The sequence below is a fragment of the Pecten maximus genome, chromosome 3 (assembly GCF_902652985.1).
Source record: "Pecten maximus chromosome 3, xPecMax1.1, whole genome shotgun sequence".
Taxonomy (NCBI): Eukaryota; Metazoa; Mollusca; class Bivalvia; order Pectinida; family Pectinidae; genus Pecten; species Pecten maximus.
Window position 1 is genome coordinate 35,565,467 of NC_047017.1, and position 15,872 is coordinate 35,581,338.

Below are 15,872 nucleotides of genomic sequence, written 5' to 3' on the forward strand. Positions count from 1 at the left end.
GTAACGCCACCTGTCGCGTCATATCCGGGGCCAAAAAGAATATTATACGGCTATGCCGAAAAACTCTTTCTACAAAGAGCTACACGTACATCATCACTATGACTTAACGTGCCACCCTCATCTTTACAAACTATCACGACTAAAAAACATATTAAAATTCAACGAATATGTAGTGTATCAATCAGGAGGACAAATTATAAGACTGTTTAGATTTGAACAAAACTTTTATTAACTTGTACATGTTGCGTAAGACTTTAATATTAGTAGTATCCATTAGCTCTGAGATCTTGAAAAGGCGTTAAAAATACTTTTTTTTTCAATAATTAAAAATGGACACCGTAACAAATAATGAAATTCGTCACCTGTTCATAGGTATTGCAGTACTGGAATCTTCTATTTTGATTTTTCATAGTATTCCATCTGCCAGTTTCAACTATCAATTAACTTGTGAATATTTGTTCTGAGCTTACAAAATATTATTCTTTCATTATCATTTGAATTTCGATTTTTTTTCCAAAATGCAATCATTTTAATAAATTCTGTAAAACATAGATTTTGAAGAATTAAAAACATCGCTATTCCAGTTTTGCTAAAATTGATCATACAAAGTCTGTTGATAGTTAGTTTTACCCATTGTCGATTCAAATTTACATACATCCTCACTCATTAAAATTAATGTTTTACAGAATAAAGATATGAGACAGAACACTGAAAAATTCTTATGATGGGCCTTGATGATGTCAAAGCATGGATAAGCGGCCTCTGAAAAAACAACAACAACAACTTCCAGATTGAATGGGCACAAATGGGGACCAATAACCTATACATGTGAAATTTGAGAAATATCCTTGAAGAGCTTTTCAAGATATAACAATAACAAAATTCAATATTTAAAAATCCAAGATGGCTGCATTTTGGCCAATTGTATTCCCGATCAGAATATGAATTAATTGGATAAAACTAGATACCAAGAGCAAATTACATGTGAAGTTTGAGCAAAGCCCCTCAAGCACTTTTCACGAAATAACAATAACAAACTTCAACCGCCAATATCCAAGATGGCTGCCATTCGGCCATACGTATTCCTGATCAGCCTCAACCTACATTTTTGAAATTGGTGTACGTGGGAATCTCCAAAATTCAGAAAATGGGAGTCCCTCAGGGTGGAATAGTTTCTGTAACTCTTTTCGGTCTGAAAATCAACAATATAACTTAATGACTCGGTAAGTCAACTGAAGGGTCTCTCTTCGTTGATTACTTCTTGATCTGCTGTAGGCCGAAGAACATGCACACGATACAACGACAACTTCAACAATGTTTAGGCAAACTACAACATGGGCAGATGAAAACGGATTCAAATTTTCAGATCAAAAACTCTGCATGCATTTCTGTCAAAAAAGAAAACCGCATAATGATCCAGATCTTACATTGAATGGTAGAAAAATTCCAATTGTCGAGCAGACTAAATTCCTCGGACTAATTTTCGATTCGAAACTCTCCTTTGTTCCACATATAAAATACCCGAAGGATAAGTGCTTAAAGGCAATGAACATTTTACGCGTACTATCCCATACTGACTGGGGTGCAGACCGCGAAATGCTTCTGCGCCTTTATAGGGCACTTATTCGATCAAAACTCGATTATGGCTCCATCGTTTATGGATCAGCACGCAAGTCTTACCTGCAGATGCTGGATCCTATCCATAACTAAGGACTACGTCTAGCACTTGGTGCTTTTCGAACAACACCAGTGTAGAGCCTTTTCGAACAACACCAGTGTGGAGCCTTTTCCAACAACACCAGTGTAGAGCCTTTTCCAACAACACCAGTGTAGAGCCTTTCCAACAACACCAGTGCATGGCCTTTATGTAGAGGCAAATGAAACATGTTCACTCAAAACCAAAAACTCTTTCAAACATTTGGCATAAGAATCTCAAACTTTCAACAGGAACTTAGCATAAGTTTAGACAATGTAGCCGAGTACACCGTATCTGATATACCACCGTGACTTGTTGAAACACCCAATATTAACATTGCTCTGCCTGAGAGGGCAAAGTCGGGTGCATTACCCGAAGAACACAAATCCTCCTTTCGGGAGTGCATTGCAGATTTTCCCGATCATGTTTAGATCTAAACTGATGGCTCGAAAGGTGGTGAGAAGTTCTCAGCAGCATGCTACACCGATCACCATTGTTCTTCATTCCGTTTACCAGAAGGTACCTCCGTTTTCTCTGTGGAAGTATGTGCAATCGGTTTGGCCCTCGACCACATCGATGAACACCGCATAAAAAGGCAATCATTTGTTCCGACTCTCTGTCTGTCCTTTAGAGTTTACAATTACGGGGTCCTAAAAATACACAAGAACGTAACATGTCTTTCAAATATCTAATGTCTTAAAAATGAAATAAAATAACACTGCTTTGGATTCCGAGCCATGTTGGAATTAAAGAGAACGCATTTGTTGACCGGCAAGCAAAATATGCTTTAAATCCGCAACAGACAAATATCAAAATAACATATAAAGATTTCCAACCTGTCATTTGTACAACCATTCGAAGTAAATGGCGAGAGAACAGCAACAAACTTTTTGAAGTACAACCGAAACTTAAAACGTCAATTACAAGTCGGAAAGATCGTAGATAGGAAATCGTCCTCTCTCGGCTCCGTACCGGGCACACATATCCTAAGCATTCGTTCCCTTTAAAACGAGAAAATCCACCAATATGCCATGCATATGATGCTGAATTCACAGTGGAACACTTTCTAATACAATGGTCCGATTTCAAGCACATCCGTGATAGAAAAAAAATTGGAGACCACTTTTTTTTCAATTCCGTGGGTGCGAAAGCACTATCTAGCTGTTTGAAAGATATCGATCTATTCTATAGACTTTGATGTCCTTTTACGTTACTCACTTTGACGTTATATATACATCACAAAGTTCTATTCGTTAATTACCTTTTATTATTTTAACCCACTTTTTTATCATAGTGATCTAAATATACAATACGAATCTTTTTTAAAATGTTTTTTTTATCTGTTTTTAAACTCAAATGAAATAAATTTCATTGTATTTGCGTGACTCGTAATGACCATAGCTGTCGATGGGCCGTAAAACCTAAATAAACAAACAAACAATCAACCTACATGTGAAGTTTGGGAAATGTCCCTCCAGGTCAAAACAGTGTACTTTTAAGATGGCCGCCTGTTGACCATTTCGTTGTTTAGATCTGACTCAAAATTAAATGGGCACTACTAGGGACCAAGGGAAACGTATATATGGAGATTGAGAAATACCCCTCTTGTTCCTTTCAAAATATAAAGCGATAACAAACTTCAATTGTCAAAATCCAAGATGGTGCCTATCGGCCATTTTGTTTTCCCGATCAAAACTTCAAATTGAATGGGCACAATTAGCAACCCAGGAGAACAATACATTTGTACATGTGAAGTTTCAGAAATGTCCCTCTAGTACATTTCAGGAAATAGTGATAACAAGGATTGGTTACGGATCGAAATAAGGGTCCAGTTTCATCTGTATTACAAATGTCAACTGCCATGTTTGGTTTAGTTTGTATGCTGTTTAACGTCCTATCAACAATCACGGTCATTTAAGGACGGTATCCCCCGTGTGCAAGCCTGTCTCCTTGAGATAGCGCGGAACTAGATGCCGAATACTGCCAAAGATACCTTTCAGAGCATCACATCCGCTCACATTCAGCGTTTAGCAGGATAACATGTAATCAATGCATATGAAAGTCAGTGATTTCCGAAAACCTAACAGGAATATCTTGTTCATCGTCGGAAACCCGCGAGACTGTCGTTTGTGTCTTGATCAAATAGATCTGACATTCATGTTCTTATTCTATCGATTTTGTGTTAGAATTAAGTTTTTTAAACGTCAGTGTCTCCAGAGGGTCTTTGTTCTCTGTGCTGGTAATATTTGATATATTATACAATATATTATCCAATACCCCTGCTTGAGTCATGGCTTCATCTGTCCAAACCATGCAAATTGGGCGTGCGACAAAAATGACATAGGTCACAAATATTGGTTTGAAAGTTATTCTTTATTTACATTAATTGCGAAAAAAGTTATAACAACTTATATTAATAATCACTCTTGTTTTCCCAGATGGAAGCGTGCGAGGGTCTATTGGTCAGGGAGACTGTGGGCTCTTAGTTTGCTTCCTGTCACCCCTTCAACAAAGGCATATATCCGCTGTATCCTATCCTCACACCATTATCGAGACCCATATTTGTTTCTTTATTACTATTATAGTGCCTTAATCTCTATCCATCTAACAACACTTGCATGATATGCCCGTGTTCATTTTTATGATTATTGATTTAATTTCAGAATATAACCTTATCAAATAACTGTCTGTACTATTAACATACTGGTGTGGTATGGTGTAACACAGGCTTCACCTATTATCTACCTGTTATGATTCTGTTTTGTGTGATACTGTGTATGCATAACTAGCATTTTGCTTTGTAAATTTATTGCTTGGCATGTTTGTTATGTTATATAATGTCTAGCGTCGTAAGATAAAATCCTTGTGTGGCCAGTTCTAGGTAAAACGTGGCGTTATCTCACCAGGAATTGACATCTGGCGAGTAGCTATCACGATCTACTACCTACTACTGTGGTCAAGGTTACTCCACGTAGTAAGCGTTCCAGCTGAAGATATATTAACATTGAGTTTAATCTCCAAAGTGTATAGCACGTTCGTCAGCTTCTTCATACAGGACAATCATTTGTTGTCATGGCTATATGGGATGCCCTGGACCGTGTCGACGTGAAAGTGTTCGAAGTATCGTTTCTCCTGGTGCTTTGTCTACTTCCGTTTTCAGTACCATGCTCGCTGTGGATATGTTTAGTACTGCTTCTATTGATGTACGCATGCCTAATCGTCATACGGAAGCGGAAACGGATCTTATTGGGAACAAAGGGGAAATCAGTGTTAATTACAGGATGTGACACAGGTGAGGTCAATCAGTAAATTACAAAACAGCCTGCTTCAATCTCAACTACCAGATATACGTTTCTGGGATATATTACTTGTACCTTAATCTAGATACTTTCGCACTTATTCTTATTCTTTAAATACAAGTAAGGGAAGTACAATGTATATGTCTTTATCTTTATAGCTATAATATTGAAAGTAATCGGAAAGTATACATGTATTACCAAACCCAATTCAGAAATCCTTCAATCAATCAATAAATAAATAAATCACGTGGTATCATGAAACTCCATTGCTTTCTTCAAGGTTTCGGACACCATCTAGCCAAACGATTGGACGATCACGGGTTTGACGTGTTTGCCGGCGTGCTGTCTACATCAAGCGAAGGAGCTTCCAGTTTGAGATCGCGGAAATCAAAACGCTTGCATGTGTTACAACTCGATATCACTTCACAAGATGATGTTGACAAAGCAGCAAAATATATCGAGTCGAAATGTGGGAACGCAGGTAAAGACAGAAGTTGATATTTGGTGGCGGGCGAGTTTTGTATGCTGTGTTCACTCTGGAGTCAGCTTGTGACGGGAGAGTTTTTGTATGCACTGCTCACTCTGGAGTTATTTGGTGGTGGACGAGTTTTACATGTTGTGTTTACTCTGGAGTCAGTTGATGGCGGATGAGGTTTTGTATGGTGTGTTCAATTTGAAGTCACTTGGTTCAAGCGAGGTTTGGTGAATTAGTTGCAATTTTCTGAGTGCTGTTTAACCCTTAAATCACTAAGTTGCACGATATTTTATTTATGCACTACTGATCTTCATTTAAGGATTTTGTAGAAGACAAGGATGTCTCGATCCGAGGGAGAGCTTCAGTTGACACACAATAGGCTTACCGAGGTTGGGGCAGCTTAGGATGAGATCATCTTGTGTTATCCACAAGAGGACGGCCGATTATTCTCTTACCCTTGTACCCTGTTATCACTCATACAATGTATGTATCAATATTTGGACGCATTGTGATAGAACTGTCAAAACATTGTATGACGTGATTGAATGGTCGATGTGACGTCATACAATCGTTGTGAAAGGGAAATCCCCCGTCTCAACCCTAAGGTGAGATAAATAGAAAATTTCGATCACTTGAGGGGGAGCCTATGAAATCTTAAGCAGAGAAGGGATTATTGAATTGATAAACATGAGGCTTGTCGAGTGTTTGACAGCTTAAGTATCTCACACCGAGGTTCGTTGTTTTCCTTCCTCACTCCACAAGAGGTAAATGACTATACTTTATTGCCCTGTTGGCGTTCTTAATTATGTATCAATTCACATTACATCAATGAAGATAACATTGACATGACATGATTGAATTGTCGGTCTGGCATGGTAGTATTGTTGCCGTGAGGTCATACAATTGATGTGAAATGGGATACCCTCTCACACCTACAAAATAGTGTGAATTTACTTGTTTAGGAAAGAGAAAAAAACTCTTTCATCGGGATCCTTCTGTGAAGTATGTGAGAAAGAGGTGTCTGATATGGCGTCGTATACGGAAATACCCGTGCATCTTACAAATGTTGGTAAGAATGATGTGGTTTAACGGGAATCAGAAAGAGATATAGTGATACTTTATTCAACTCGAACTATTGGATACAATACGATCGATTACTGCCTTCAGTATGATTAACTGCTATACAATTACAGGTCTGTGGGGAGTGGTGAACAACGCCGGATTCAATATCTACGGTGACGTCGAGTTAGTTACCATTGACCAGTACAAGAAATGTATGGATGTCAATCTATACGGCATGATCAGAGTCACCAAAGCCTGTCTGCCACTCATCCGGAAATGCAAAGGTGAATTGTGGGTAACGATCAGCTACGAAATGTCATCTTTATAATCTTTACAATTGATTAGTTATATAGATGCAATTATCGTTATTCCTTCTTTATAAATACATTTTTAAACTGTAGGACGTGTGGTGAATATATCGAGTGTCAAAGGTCGCTATGCTTGGCCAAGCGATTCTGTGTACCACGTCAGTAAATATGGGGTGGAGACACTGACGGACTCACTCCGACTGGAGATGCGAAAATTCGGGGTAGGCGTATCAGTGGTTGCACCAGGTTCGTTCGATGCAGCAACTTCCTGCAGTAGTCCAGCATCGGTATGTACTTTACACTTCGCTTATTAACAGCATTTCTCTATCTAATTTTATTTTGATGATAGCAGTTTAACAATAAGTCTTATTTTTTTACGTCAGCAGGATTTGGATTAATTATGAATTTGTGTTTGCTTAGAGATAAAACCGAGTTAATTACTATGAAATGTGTTTTACTAGCTGACGAGAATGAAAAATGAGCTGGAGGACTCCTGGGCTGCTGCCTCCGACAATGTCAGACAGGCGTATGGACGGGCTCACATTGACTCGTTGTATGATGGCCTTGCTAACAACTTGCCTGGAACAGCCTCTTCTCCTGATCCCGTGTTGACCGCTATAGAGGACGCTCTCATCAATTCTCGGCCACAACCGCGATATGTGGTGGCTGGGAGTAATAACCTTATGGTAGATTACGTAGCGGTACGTGGACATATGGTCATTAAATGATGTTTGCAAAGACAAACAAGAGCTATTGAACTAATCAATTTGAAATTTCACATACATGTGACCGTTTTATGTTGAATTTGTAAGATGTTTGGCATTCTATTTCCCCCTTTTTTATCATTTCGTTTTTATCATTTTATGTTTCGAGATGACTGATCATTACTAGTGTAAGATACGCATTCATATCTATCATAACTTATTATATTGCAGGTTTTGGCGCATGTCTACAGTTTTCTGCCAGAATGGTTTTCCGACTTCCTATTGGCATGCATGACCGGTTGTGATAAAAGCCATGCAGATGACAAAATGAAAAGGAGTTAAACTATCAGACCTTGAATTTGTATGCACATTTTTACTTATTCATTAGTTGTTTTGGTTTATTACAATATGGTATGATAATGGTACCTATTTGCACGTAGAATATGTACGTTTATGATTACATTTAATAAACCTTTACCGAGGTTTCAATTTACTGTAAAGAAAGGAAAATAAAGTAAATGTAATTAGATCTGTCTTGTTATGTAAATCTAAAATGTGTTAACATTAATTGGGAAACAATTGATATTAACTTATATTAATCACTAGTACTCTTGTTGGCCCCGGACGCGTGGGGTCTAACTGGGAGAGGAAACAGGAGAACCGAGAGAAAGCCCACCTGGTCGGGCAGGTAAGCCCATACCATTTTACGTCCGATCTCGGAATCGAACCCGGCCGCCTAGATGAAAGTCAAGTGTGCTACCACAGTGCCACTCATTCATTGTCTTGTTATTGATTCATGGACAAATATGTGTGCTGTAATATAGTGTCTTTCAGCTGGAAGTTACATAGTATACTCTACCGAGATCGCACTTGTTCTTTCGAGACAAATAGAACACTTCACAAACAAAACAATTGGATACGAAACTGGTAGCATACAATCTTCATTTATCAGAACGTTCAATATGGGATATCTTAAAAAGGTAAAAGAAACAATTGAAATGCAAAACTCATTTTATTTATATTTTCAAAGCACACACTCAATTTCAATTGTCATGGATACCTAGGAATAAATTAACTACATGTATATGGACACGTTTGTGTTTTTGTCACATCTTAGCGGCGTTGTCTGAGCTGGGGACGTGGTTTACTAGCCCGTGGAGTCATTCTGTCAGAATTAGTTTTATTATCACCAAGATTGGGATTCGAGTTCTTAGATTCCTTGATTTTTCCGACAATCATATATATGATTGTTGCTATAGCAATGGCGCCTGTGACACTTCCGGCGCCGATACCGGCCGCTTTGAGTAGCTGAGCTGTAGTGGCTTTAGGGCGCTTGTTGATGACCACCACTTCCTTACCACTGGCCAGAGTACATTTACACCTTGTACGACCCATGTTTGTTGACTCCCTCTACATAGCGATTGAAGTAGAAACAGAATAATCATATTTACTCAACTCGTAATCTTTGAAGCATGTACCCCTACAAAATATATATGATCCAAAAATCTCAAACTCTGAACATACTGAACTGACACAAATCAATTATCCCTGGCAATGTCATAATTAATCAAAAAATCAAAATAGATAAATGTGTTTAAAGCATGCTTGTATAACACTTGAAAGAGAATGATTATTAATGAAAGCACCACTGACAATGCCATTCTTTGATAACGACGATATGATATTTCGACTTACCGCTGCTTCTAAATCTGAAATTGATAGTAAAATAAAACCTTTGAATAAACCGACGAACATATTTCTCAAATTGTACATTACCAGTATCGACACTTTATTATAAAATACATATAAATGCAAAGAATGCATTCTTATGAAGCATTAAGAATGGATTGGTTTCATATATTATAAATAGTACGTTACCAATAACATTATTATAATCAACTACATGTACATGAAAATTAGCCCGAGTTTCCTCTGGCCCTGACACCATGTCTGGTGAAGGTGTCATGGTGTCAGGGCCAGAGGAAACTCGGGCTACATGGACATATACGTATAACGTATCATACATTGTGATGAAGTATCAAGACTGGATTGGTTGTGATTTATTTATGTATCACAGATTGGTTGTTGTATTGTTTTCTTACCTATAACTGGACCACTACAGTTTTCTACAAAAAGGAAAAAACACTTTAATCATTCGTGCACTGTATGCTATTTTTAAGATCCACATTTGAACGATCAGGGGTTTTAACCATAATTCACTAGTATACACCGTTAAACTGAAGTAGTATGTTACCATAAATGTAAAAAAAAAAAAAAAAAAAAATGTTTTCCTTTTATTATTGTTATGAATTCGAATTGATAAATAAACTCTTTAGTGAATGACTGATAAATTGTCTTACCTTGCTTAACATTTATATTAAAGCATTTTTCTTGTCCGTGATCACTGAAAATAGATATAACCAATAATACAGGGTTGACAACATAAACATATTACTGTTAAACACTGGGTTACACTGGGTTACACTTTTATTTTTCACGCATAAGTGCAGTGTATATCCTTCAATTATACATACGTTATGTAAGACTGTCTTAAAATATCTCCGTTTTCACTAAATATCAAAACATCCCGACTGTAATAAATGGTCACCTCCCCTCCGTTTGACCTACCTGGCCTGTGTAGGTGTGAAGCACACCATTCCATTTTGTTCAGCTGAAGGTGTGAATGCCATGACAGTGGAACAGACATTTCCGGGCGATGGAGAAGTAACCAGCGGAAAGGATTGTATACTCTGAATATGTGTAACCCCAGACTGTATTACACTCGGACTAAACACAAAACAAAGACCCGCTGTTACAATAGCAATGATTTATTACAAACAAGGACAAAGAAGGTGATTATTAACAGAAATCGAGTAAATTTATTTATATAGATATGTTGTATATTCTATCGTTTTATTGGGTTTTTTTAAATTCCATTCTTTTTTTTTTTCAAATCATAAATGTCATAAATAACGTTAACCAAAACAGTTATATATTGATAGTCACAATTATTCTAAAAAAACACAAAAGATACAGACAATTAAAACTGAGAATGAGAAACTTACCATGTATTAGCTGTACTGGCGGGCTGTGTTCCTAGGTATATGTGACAAGTTGACCCTGCCATACACTGTACTGTCGAATGGTCAGGTAAGGTTGACGGTGTAAACTGGGGCTACAATTAACACAGGTATGTAAGTACACAAGCATCAATATCAAACAGTGTGTTCCTTATTAAAGTTTCCACAATATATTGTTATAGTTTTTATTTTCCATTCTTTTTCCATTAAATGTTATCATAAAACTGTATAAGTTGTCTGCATTACTTAAACAGTTAATTTACTTTTGCCGTACCTTGCTCTGAGCTGGAGGAGCCGGTATGGACCCACCTGGAGAATATGAAAATCACATTTATCCTTAATGTGCTGTAAAATTGTATCCTTTCACTCATTCATTCCGTACTACTATCACCTTTAAGTAATCTTCCATTTTCTATGTATTAGTCTCGGTTATTAGCGTGCTAATCTAGGTACAAATTACTCGATATAATATTTACCTAGAACTATATATGGGTTACGGATTTCAGTTGTCTTTATAGTGAGATTATTTTAATTATACTGACGTATAAGATATTTTAAATTGGACTCAACATTATCATGTAATGTTTGGATAAGTTATGTTCATGCATCTACAGCAGTGACTTATCATATATATTACTGATAGTTTACTGAGCTCCTTTTCTAGAGTAAGTAGTTTACCTACCTGTAGGTTGTGTTGCCTTTATAGTGAAACAAGCTTCGCTTGATTTTCTATATAAAAGAAATATGCAATGTTTCCTTTAGATAATGAATCCTGCTGTAATGCAGATTATAAATGTAGAAGATATATAAATTCATTTCATCATAATAGAGCTCAACTAATATCTATTCAAGCATTGAGTGATCTATTAATCTGTCACCAATACTGTATTCATATCGACTGTATACTAGCATCTGATGACAGTTCAATGCTTACATTTACATTAAATAGATTTTTTTATGGAATCAAAAATGTATCGGAATATCCCGCTTATCGCATCAATGATGTCAGTAAGCTCAAGCTAAAGAATAGCCGATTTATTAGAAGAAATATTAAAGTAATCTTAAACGGCAAACGGACAGATTTATTACATATTTCACATACATGTACGTGTGTAAATATGGTAAAATTTTCAAAATTACATAATTTCTGCTTGTTTGAAATTAAAGCAGTTTTTTCTCGACAATGCTATAGTAATTGCACCAGATAACTCGATTTTTCTTATCGACTTCATTTACGTTATTTTCAGAAGAATTTCAGCTCTAGAATTCTAAAAGAAAGCCGCCTTGACTGTAGGTGACAACGAATCCAGGGATATTTCGTTCGAAACAGATTCCATGTCTAACCGGTCAGATCAGTGTCGCTAACTTAGCAGACGATATTCAACTTCTCAGGGATACTACTGGATATTTCACACTTGAGTTTGGTTTCAGATTCGAACCCTTACGTATTTTAATACTTACGTGCCAGATGTGACACTGTTGACCTGTACGCATATATGTTTTTCTCCCTCTGTGGTAGGTGTTACTGGGACATGAACCACAGCTGGACCACCAGACGTTGGGCGATCAACGGATACAGGACTAGGAGTAATGCCGTTATCAACTTGACCAAAATTTATGTTCGACCTATTAGAATACAAAGAAATCAACAACAAATGTAGGTAACTAATTACCATTAATTATATTTATTTTTCTTAATATATTAAAAAGTGAACACAAAATTAAAAAAAAAAAAAGGGGGGGGGGGGAAAGAAAATTGTTTTTAGATTGCATCGCTAAATCGTATAATGGTTTATAATACGTGTAGGTATGACCATGCTACTCACGATGTGACGCCAGCACCTTTAAGAAGTAACGGTATGTTACACGACTGACCAACAGTACATGGTACAATAGTTGGGATGGCTGTATCTATGAAAGTCGGATCCTGCTGAGGAGATAAAAAAACTGACTTTAATATGACTATTCCTTACATAGGTTCTTTATACTATTTAATCGAAAGGTTACGTTTATGACAAATATATTATTATATTATATTGTACAGGAATACTGAAGCTATATTGTAATGTTCATATGCATATATTTACATCTCTCCCTTCTTAAGCTTGGTATTCTCTGACTACGTTAGAATTAGTAGGAATCGGTAGCGTCATAATGACGTCGTCTCTTTGTGAACGTCAACTAGACGGCGCCATTTTCAAAGGACTAATCAACGTATTTTTAGCGCTTTCTCCTGTTACCCGATGATCTCTACAAAAAGCTAATGTAAAGAGAGTATTTTGTTCAAAACTAAACTGAAGATTGCGGAAATGAGTGGATATTTAATTTCTCAAAGAGGTACGTTAACAGCAAATGTCTGAAACGTACATATTCTATAGAACATTTGAGCACGTCACCACTAAATCTGTGTCAATACCCGCTGTGCTTGAGAACCATAGTTAATCCGAAACGGAAATTTTGGAATGTGAATATAATTAATTGATTCGTACGGTATTTCAACGATTAGTTTGCATTGAACGGTGGTTTTATTGCGTTTACGGTGGTATGAACTCAATGGGTTACAGACATATTCTTTATGTAAAAGCATCGTTCAATTCCTATGTATTTGATAAAACAACTGTTGGTGGAATTGACTTAAATTTTCTTTAATCTTACGCTGCGAAAAAAATCTGTAAAACAGACCTTTGGATCAAAATCAAATCGTGGTGACGTATGAGATAACACTTATTGTCATTAATGATTTTACAAAATTATTAGGTACAGCTGCTAAACGGTAGGTGAATAGGAGAAGGATGATTATACCATCGAGAGTAGAATATTAACTGAAGGTAATGTCGGTTCATCCTCAAATGTGACATATTAAAACAATCTTTATGTCAAAAAATCGTGATTATGTACTTTACCTGAGAGCCGGTTACTCCGGAATCTTCAAAAGAGAACAACTATTTATCAGTATTATACAATCTCAATCTTGCATTCATATTTTAATTTTCTTGAAAGTAATTATAGATACTATTACTTTATTTCATTTATTTGATTCAATTAATGAATTATTTTATGATCATTATCTAACAAAAGGCGAATAATTGGCGTGAAATGACTCTTCTGAAACTATAAGCTGTGCAAACGAAATACAACATTACAAATATGATTATATAACTTCGTTTACGATGGTAGGAAAGATATATGATGCATACATAGATGATATTGATTGGTTTCCCGTTAAATATAACATATCTTTCACGAGTATGACAGAATATCAATATTTTCACGAGTGAATACAAAAGTTCACTTTGATTGGTCCAAAAAGAAAAACTTATATTATAACTGCAAAATCTTATATTTTCACTGTAATATCTTATATTTTCACTGCTCATCGCTGCAGTGAAATATAAGTTTTGTTAGTTTGATAAATTTCTATATTCCCTGGCAAAAATGCAATAAATATATTTCAGATTGGGAGTCGAACAGTTCCTTTAATTGACTACATTAAATAATGTTCTCAAGACTTGCCTGTTTGGCATTGTGTTCCTGTCCATCCTGGTTGACATAAGCACGTAGCATGCCCTTTGTTATTTTTACAAACACCTCCGTTTTGACAAACCATATGCGTTATGGAACATGGATCGACTAAAATGAGCAATTGCATTTATTCATATATGCATATATATATCAATATATTTATATATTATATAAACGTACATATTGAATACATCTACATATACCAATATATTCATATATAGAAAATGCATTTATATATTTAAATATATTTATGTATACATTTATACAAGTGAATTTATAGCACAATGAAACAATAAGTTTCCTTTACCGACATGTTCTTACACAAAAATATTGAAATCTTCAGGAAATTTGCCATGTATACACAATAAACATTGTGTGTTTTTGTGAGACCTTGAAACCTTTAGCATCATATCTATAGCATATATCATACTATTGGTGTTTTATTTTAAACTTATTTATACGAATAAATTGTATGATAATTTCAACATGTAGATTTTTATCCAAATTTTCGATGTCACATTCTAAACATACAAAGCTATGAAATATCTGTAAGTATAAAATTCTTACTGCAACATTTCTACAAAACAATTTACCCATGTAGTCAATAAGTGTGTTAACCCTGAAGATTGTATCAAACAATTCTGTTTACAATTTCTATAATGTATCCAAATCAAGAAGTGTCTGGATGAAATTCCATTTTTGATTTACCATATTCTGTGTTTATGTATATATGTACACACTCTTACATTTTTATCAAAAGTTTGCTTTTCAGTAAGTGTATGGGTTGTCCTTCTTAGTTTGCACATTGATGTGCAATCTTTCAATATAAAAATCAAGACATTTATTTCGTATAAATTGTCAGTTTTAAAAATACCGAAAACGTTATTATTTGGTCTCTTGATTAGTCTATGTCTCATCTAAATATCGAGCAATACATACAGCTAAAAGGATGATATAAGAGTTTTATATCTTCTTCACTTATACAATTCTGAAATAGATTAGTATACCTGTTGTTGATTGAGTATCACAGGTGGGACCGTTAAAGCCAGCAGTACAGGTACAGTATGCGCTGTACAACGTTACAGACACGGCAGTACAATGTCCATTGTTCTGGCAGTGTAAAGTTTGACAAGGTCCACCTGTTTATAAAAGATAGGTTTTGTACAGTTTCCTACAAAAATAAAGCATTATGAATCAAAACACACTTATAAACATTCTTAAGATCGCAATTAGCAATAACTATGAGTTATAGTTGCTTTTGCTAATGGTTTTCCTTATCTGTAAACATGGGGTAAAACGTCATAGTTTGAGGTTTAATTCCTTTAGATTAACACAAACTTACTATATATATAACACTTATCTCACCTGTCGAAGCTGCATGTGGACCAACAACATGGACTGTTATACACCTTGAATTTCCTTGATCACCACTGGTAAATAAGTAAAATTAACATTTCAACAGTGCTATACAAATATTTGATTACTGACAGACCTATAGCGAGGCCATTGTGTCATTGATCACCTTTCACATACAGTGGGCAATATGTGATATATAAAATTATTTTTTGATACATGTATTTTCAATTATCTGAAGAAACTACGCTATTTGTATGCATTTGCACCAACCTCGTGTTGTTGGGCGTTAGACACACTTGATTATCTCCCGTCTCGCTATTGGTTGGTGATATGGTAACATCTGTATCGCACGTGGTACCGGAAGTCGCCG

General features: G+C 35.8%; 2 protein-coding genes across 2 annotated transcripts; one reads left to right on the plus strand and one right to left on the minus strand.

Moving 5' to 3' along the window:
* The first annotated feature begins 4,631 nt into the window (after positions 1–4,631).
* Positions 4,632–8,073, plus strand: LOC117324008 (D-beta-hydroxybutyrate dehydrogenase, mitochondrial-like). Its single transcript, XM_033879596.1, has 6 exons — positions 4,632–4,988; positions 5,276–5,476; positions 6,664–6,816; positions 6,934–7,127; positions 7,302–7,541; positions 7,776–8,073. Exons 1-6 carry the CDS (start codon positions 4,769–4,771, stop codon positions 7,884–7,886), a joined length of 1,119 nt encoding a protein of 372 aa, XP_033735487.1. The 5' UTR covers positions 4,632–4,768; the 3' UTR covers positions 7,887–8,073.
* A 464-nt stretch (positions 8,074–8,537) lies between these two features.
* LOC117324009 (uncharacterized protein PB18E9.04c-like) lies at positions 8,538–15,654 on the minus strand. Its single transcript, XM_033879597.1, has 14 exons — positions 15,512–15,654; positions 15,154–15,285; positions 14,138–14,254; positions 13,528–13,550; positions 12,451–12,551; positions 12,086–12,250; positions 11,307–11,353; positions 10,899–10,933; positions 10,610–10,719; positions 10,173–10,331; positions 9,905–9,948; positions 9,647–9,670; positions 9,240–9,253; positions 8,538–8,954 (listed from the first exon to the last, which is right to left on the minus strand). Exons 3-14 carry the CDS (start codon positions 14,229–14,231, stop codon positions 8,658–8,660), a joined length of 1,113 nt encoding a protein of 370 aa, XP_033735488.1. The 5' UTR covers positions 14,232–14,254; positions 15,154–15,285; positions 15,512–15,654; the 3' UTR covers positions 8,538–8,657.
* Between the last annotated feature and the right edge of the window lie 218 nt (positions 15,655–15,872).